We start from the raw sequence: 7092 nt of genomic DNA, 5'->3' as shown, positions 1-7092 counted from the left end.
CCCCCGAGCGTGTGAGATTTCCTTCTATTCCCATAGCCTCCCAGTGTGTGAGAGTTACTACTATTACCATAGCCTCCCAGCGTGTGAGAGTTACTACTATTACCATAGCCTCCCAGTGTGTGAGAGTTACTACTATTACCATAGCCTCCCAGCGTGTGAGAGTTACTACTATTACCATAGAGCTGCCCAGCATGTGAGAGTTACTATTACCATAGCCTCCCAGCATGTGAGAGTTACTACTATTACCATAGAGCCTCCCAGTGTGTGAGAGTTACTACTATTACCATAGCCTCCCAGTGTGTGAGAGTTACTATTACCATAGAGCCTCCCAGTGTGTGAGAGTTACTACTATTACCATAGAGCCTCCCAGCGTGTGAGAGTTACTATTACCATAGAGCCTCCCAGCATGCAAGAGTAACTATTATTATCATAGAACCTCCCAGCGTGTGAGAGAGTAACCACAATTACCATACAGCCTCCCTGTGTGTGAGAGAGAACTACTATTACCATAGATCCTCTTAGCGTGTGAGAGAGTAACTACCATTACCGTACCTATTAGACCTGGAACGCCCGGTGGACCAACTTCTCCAGTGGGACCTCTATCTCCTTTTTCACCTGGGGGTCCAGGAGGACCTTTAAAAAAAAAATTACAGTTAGTGATCATAGTTGTAAAGCATAGATAAAATACACTTGTCAGTTGTCATGACAGTCATGTAAGGAAATCCCAAGGTGTTTATTTTTTGTGTAATACTATAGAATGTTACCACACTGTAGAATGAGTAAGACTGGCTTTGTTTATATTTTAAATTTTTTGTGTGCATTTTTTTAGATTAAGTTGGTTTGGTTTTTGCTGTAGGTTACAGAGATAGAGAAAGACAGAGAGGGAAAGTGAGAAATCACCCCCTAGGGGTGATGGCCATGGCGCAATCCCTTCTCCTCTGTTCTCTTGGGAGTTGAGGCATGCATGCACATGCACCCTGCATGGTTTTCAAGCTGTTGGGTCTGGCACTTGAACCACACAGTCAACAAAATGAAATCCACATGCCCTAACCTCTGTGCCACTGGCCCTTTTACTCTAATTAAAAAAAAAAAAAAATTACGATTATTTTTAAGACTGGCATTTCTAAAGGGAAGAATACTCTGCTAATGAGTAGTGTAATCCACCACATTAACAAAGATGAAAGAGCCCCCTAATTAAGCAATCTATTTTAAATACGTGTTATAATTATATAGTAAATATTTATGTGTACCTAGTACTTTTCTAGATTCTAAGAACCTGGAGACAGAGAAAAGATCCCATAAGGGCACAAGCCACATCTGTATTGTGAATATACTATCTAGTTAGATGCTAAGTAGTCAATGTAAAGTAAGAACTCATGATACATCAAGATATGCTCAAGAGAAACAAAAATGCACTCATGATAGATAATGAAACAACATATCACTGGCTCCAGCCCTGTGGCCTGGTTGGTTAGGGGAGCTGGATCCCACATGGCCAACCACATGATCCTAATCCTGGCCCTAGCAGCTTGAAGAGACATGCCAAGTGGTGTGTGTCCATGCTCCAGATCCCAGCAAGGTAGAAACATGAAGGGACTGCACGTGACCATGCTCCACTGAGGGATGCTTCGTCCATCTCCCTCTCTCTGTCTCTCTAGTGAATACAGGTGCCATCTGGCAACTAACACAAAAATCCCCAAATTGAGAGAAGTGACCATGAACTCAGACATTCGTCAGAGGAATGGTGAATGGTGTGAGAAGGCTTTACTGAGGCAGTGGAATATGAAAATATTTTGAAGAGCTGGTAGAATGAGCAGGAAGAACATTCTGGGGAAGTGAGAGAGGTGTAGAAGGCAGGGAGGTGAAGATGCACGGAGGAATACTTTCTCAAGTAACACAGTAAGTAGAACCCCTGGACATCTGTACCTATCACAAAATAAGGTGGAGAGGCTGCGAGGGAAACTTCGATCGCTGGGCTTCCCAGCGTACTGTGGAGTAATGACAGCAGCACTCTAAGAGCAGCATCTGCAAGTGCATACCCCGCCCAGTGTCTGCCTAGAGTGCAGTGTGGGAGGAGAGTGGGAGATGGCAGAGGGTGAGAGATAGGGAATCAAGAATGAGGACAAAAAAAAAAAAAAGCAAAACATACAGAAAACAAGAAATGGAAAATTATTTGTTGATGATAACATGTATGCTGATGTGCTTGATTGAGCCAATATACAGTGTACTCTGGATGGGAAATCTCATTTTGTATGTTGTCATGGTACAGTGAATGAATGTAAATAAATAAATTTAAATAATCAATCAATCAATAAATAAATAAGAAAAATATAAGGTAGCATACTTTAAAAAAAAAAAAAGATAAAAAGATTGCGCTTGTTCAGATTTCAGCCAGAACACGAGAGCCAGGCCCTGAAGCACAGCAGTTCCAGCACTGTCCTGAGGGAGCCGGGTCCCACATGGCTGACCACGGTTTGACTCCCAGCCTCAGTGACTTGAAAAACATGCCAGGCGGTGTGTGTGTGAGTGTGTGCGTGTGTGTGTGTGAGTGTGTGTGTGTGTGTGTGTGTGTGTGTGTGAGTGTGTGTGTGTGTGTGTGTGTGTGTGTGTGTGTGTGTGTGTGTGTGCATTTGAGGTCTCAACAGGACAGAGGTGAAGGGGAAGTGATTTTGGTATGAACACTCTCCCTTGGTGGGTACCTTCTCCCTTTCTTTCTCTGTTTTTGTCTCTCTCTGGTGAGTGCACATAGACTCTGGCAATTAAAAAAAAAAAAAACACTAAAAAGGAAGAAAGAAAGTGCACAGGGAAAGACTGACTTAGTAATTATGCCTCTAAAGCAAGACGTGGCCATTCCAGGAGAAACTGGAATGCAGAGACAAGGACCATGGGACACACAGATTCGATCTAGCATCTTGGCTAGAGTTGACATCATTTCTTCGGTAAGTAGCTAGGGGAACTGCACACACCTCTCATTTCAAATATTAAATCAGTTACAACAAATACATGTTATCTTATAAAATTTAGAGTTAAAAATCCCCCTCTGTGTATTTATTTTTCTTGGAGGGAAGGGCGATTTTTATCTATAGGGCATGTGCACTTGCCAGAGAGACAGAAAGTGAGAAATCAGCACCTTCCCCTGTGGGGATGGCCATGGCAATCCCTTCTCCTCCATTCTCTTCTTGGGATTTTGGGCACACACATACATGCATCTGGCATGACTTTCAAGTCGCTGGGATCGGGACTCGAACTGTGGTTGGCCATGTGGGAGTCTAGCACTTGAACCACTAGACTACCTGCTAGCCTCTTCTCAGTGTATTTTTGAATAAAAGCACTGATACCTAGTATCCTAATCTTAGAATAATAATTAAAATAAAAGGAACAGGTAAAGGCTTCCCTTTAGTAGGTGTGTTAGAGTTACGCTGCTATTGCTGTTTTATTCTACATGTAACACTAATCTCCCTCATTATGAGTTTTCTTTTTATATCTATATCCGTATATATCTGTCACTGCCTCCAACAAAATGCAGGAAGTGCCTAGATAAATATTTTAATATCTCGTAGATATTTTGGAGGGATGGAACTGAACAAATCATGTATCAGTTTATTCTTAGCTTCTTGCCCAGAACTTCTGAAACTTAGTAATGTAATGCTGTCCTGCTGCCTTCCAAAGCAGGCTCCTCTCCATCCCTGGTGTGGCTCACATCCTCATTACCTCTGTAACGCACTCGCACAATCTGCTGTTTACTACGACGACCTCTGTAACACACTCACACAATCTGCTGTTTACAACGACCTCTGTAACGCACTCGCGCAATCTGCTGTTTAGGACCTCTGTAACGCACTCGCACAATCTGCTGTTTACAATGACCTCTGTAACACACTCACACAATCTATTTAGACCTCTGTAACACACCCCCACAAGCTGTTTACAACGACCTCTGTAACACACTCACACAATCTATTTACAACGACCTCTGTAACACACTCACACAATCTATTTACAACGACCTCTGTAACACACTCGCACAATCTATTTACAAAGACCTCTGTAACACACTCACACAATCTATTTACAACGACCTCTGTAACACACTCGCACAATCTCTATTTATAACGACCTCTGTAACACACTCGCACAATCTATTTACAACGACCTCTGTAACACACTCACACAATCTCTTTACAATGACCTCTGTAACACACTCGCACAATCTATTTACAATGACCTCTGTAACACACTCACACAATCTATTTACAACGACCTCTGTAACACACTCGCACAATCTATTTACAACGACCTCTGTAACACACTCACACAATCTCTTTACAACGACCTCTGTAACACACTCGCACAATCTATTTCCAACTATCTCTGTAACACACTCACACAATCTATTTCCAACTATCTCTGTAACACACTCACACAATCTCTATTCACGACCTCTGTAACACAATCCCTATTTGCAACTATTTCTGTAACACACTCACAGAATCTGCTATTTAGCCTTCCCCTATGACTGAAAAGAAAGAAAAACTAGGACTTCGGCACTGCTTCAAGAAACTTATTGATTGATAATGCTTGCTCGTCATAAATATCACAGATCAAAATAACGTGGGTTACTGGAAAAGCCAGCCCAGACAGACCACAAGATATAAAATCTCAGATTCTAACAAAGCACTAAGAATCTGTATGTTTCCAGAGCTATGCCCTCCATGTTCTACTCTTTATTATCACTCACTTTGTTTCCAGTCCTGCCTCACATCGGGATCAGCCCATAAATCTGCCAAATCTTCTGAGCTATCGCTCTTTAAATGTGGCTCCTTCCTCCTCCCCATTTTCTTGCTCACTTTTAATCTACAAGAGCCTTAAACAATTGCTTAGTCAAACGTATGTATGAAGAGGCAGAAAATTAGCTGCCCAAGGTCTTACAGCTAGTTGAATAAAATACAAATTAGAATACTTCTCTCTTCTCTTCTGACATCCTATGGTAAACTAATTCAAACCTAATTCAATTTTGGCCTCTGTTCTCCCGTTATTACTGAGTTGATTTCTGTTGTTGTTGTCTATTTATTTATTTATTTCAGGGTTTTTTTTGTTTGTTTGTTTTTTGTTTTTTGGTGGCTGTTGTTTTGCCATACACATGTGCCTGGCCTGATTTGCAATCCGCCAGGTCTGGGACTGGAACTGTGGTCAACCATATAGGAGTCTAGCACCTTAACCATGATGCCCCCTGCTGGCATAACAATTTTTAAAATCCCAGTAATTAATTGCCTAAAACTCCAAATTCAAATTCCAGTTTTTTCTTCTTTTGTTTGCATAATTCATGTATATGTGTGTGTGCGCTTTCAGGTCCTGCAAAGCAAATACATCTAAGATTTTTTCCAAGTTACATCAGATTATGTATTTTCACCACTGAGATGTTTCATGTTTTATTTCTCTTAATTTCCACTTTCTGTTTTTTTGTTTTTTTTAAAAGATGTTTTTGCCTTAGGATGTGTGGGCTCACCAGAGAGACAGAGACAGAGACAATGAGGGGGAAAGTGAAAAATCAACCCCCAGGGGGAATGGCCACACTGCAATCCTTTTTTGTCCATTCTCCTCCCAGGCTCTTGGGCACACATGCACACATGCCTGACAAGAGTTTCAAGCCACCAGGTCTGGGACTTGAACTGGAGGCAGTCATATGGGTGTCCAGCATTGTAACTGCTAGACCTTCTGCCAGCTCCTCTTAACTTCCATTTTCTAATGTTCATCCTATTTGTTTCTTTTCTTTTCCTTTCTTTCTTTCATTCTTTCTCTCTCTCTCTTGTTTTGTTTTGTTTTTGTTTTGTTTTTTTAAGAGAGATTTTGCTATAGGGAGCATGTGCTTACCTGAGAGACCGAGAGACAGGATCTTCGGCATGCATGCACACACATGCTTGCCCACCCTGAGTCTGGGATTAGAACCATGGTTAACTACATGTCAGTCCAGCAACGTAACCATTAGACCATCTGCTAGTCTGCATCTCATTTGTTTCTATTTTTACTTCCTTTTTATAATTCTTCTTTATACATGACAGCATGTGTGTACGTGTGAGAATGAGGGAAGGAGCAGTAACTTCCACAGGGTCTTCCTCCTTCCTCCAGGCTGCCGGCCCGGCAGAGCCCGGGCACTCACACACATGCCTGGCCCAGTGCAGGCTGACCCAGTCAGGGGTAGGTCTGTCTCCTGTGGGATCTGGCTTCAGCTGAGCAGCGTGTCACCCCATACCGTGGATCTGGCCCTGTTCTAGAATTCGTTATCCCTTGGCCTCCTAGTGGCATGGTGATGTGGTTAAGCCTGCTGAGTCCCACAGGGCTGACTGTGCAGTTCACGCTCTGCACCCGACAGGCAGGTGTGTGAGTGCCCACGCTCCAACACGCTGGAGACTGGAGAAAGGGGACTGCGACACTGGCAGACCCACGGAGGGTGCTCAGTTCTCTCACTCTGTCACATGTGTGCTCATACACTTGCCCTCTATCATACATAAAGAGCAAAATGTATAATAAAAATATCTCCTAAAGCTAGATCTACAACATATATCAAGACTGAGTTTTAAGGAACTTGTGTCCAGGAAGAGACAACACATGACTAGAAGTCAGGAGATGCTTCTAAATCTGACTGTCGTATTAAGTATCCTGTGAGAGAATACCAGTACTCACAGGATATAAACACCAGCCAGGGTGTTGCTCCTGGTAGAAGTAGAGACGGCTTCATGTAAGAGATTGCATCTTAAATGGACTTTAGATAATAAACAAGTAAGATATTTTCAGATACAAATAAAAGAGGAAATATTACTTCAAGTAAAGGATAAAAACAGGCAGGATTGGGACCAGCAGTTAGCGTAATGAGTATGTTGCTGGACTCCCATGTAGTCAACCGTGGTTCGAGTCCCGGAGTCGGTGGCTTAAAACTCATGCTGGGCGCGTGTGCATGCGTGCCCAAGATCCCGAGAGGAGAATGGAGGAGAAGGGATTGCAGCATGGCCATCCCCACTGGGGGGTGATTTCTCTCTTTCTGTCTCTCTCTCTCTCTGGTGAGCACACACGTCCTATGGCAAAATCTTCTAAAGA

The 7092-nt window shown here is 42.7% G+C and overlaps 1 protein-coding gene across 3 annotated transcripts in view; it reads right to left on the bottom strand.

Annotated features, from left to right (window-relative positions):
• The window catches only part of MSR1 (macrophage scavenger receptor 1), a 130076-nt gene that overhangs the window by 58956 nt on the left and 64028 nt on the right, over positions 1–7092 (bottom strand). For all 3 annotated transcript variants that reach the window (XM_006167750.3, XM_006167748.3, XM_006167751.3), the window contains exon 6: positions 553–633. In XM_006167750.3, the coding sequence (XP_006167812.1) occupies positions 553–633 (81 nt within the window). The remainder of the gene's footprint in view (positions 1–552; positions 634–7092) is intronic.

The sequence above is a fragment of the Tupaia chinensis genome, unplaced genomic scaffold, assembly GCF_000334495.1.
Source record: "Tupaia chinensis unplaced genomic scaffold, TupChi_1.0 Scaffold145057_1, whole genome shotgun sequence".
In the NCBI taxonomy this organism is placed as follows: domain Eukaryota; kingdom Metazoa; phylum Chordata; class Mammalia; order Scandentia; family Tupaiidae; genus Tupaia; species Tupaia belangeri.
Note: the sequence above shows the minus strand (reverse complement) of the source record. Positions and strands in the feature narration are given on the sequence as shown.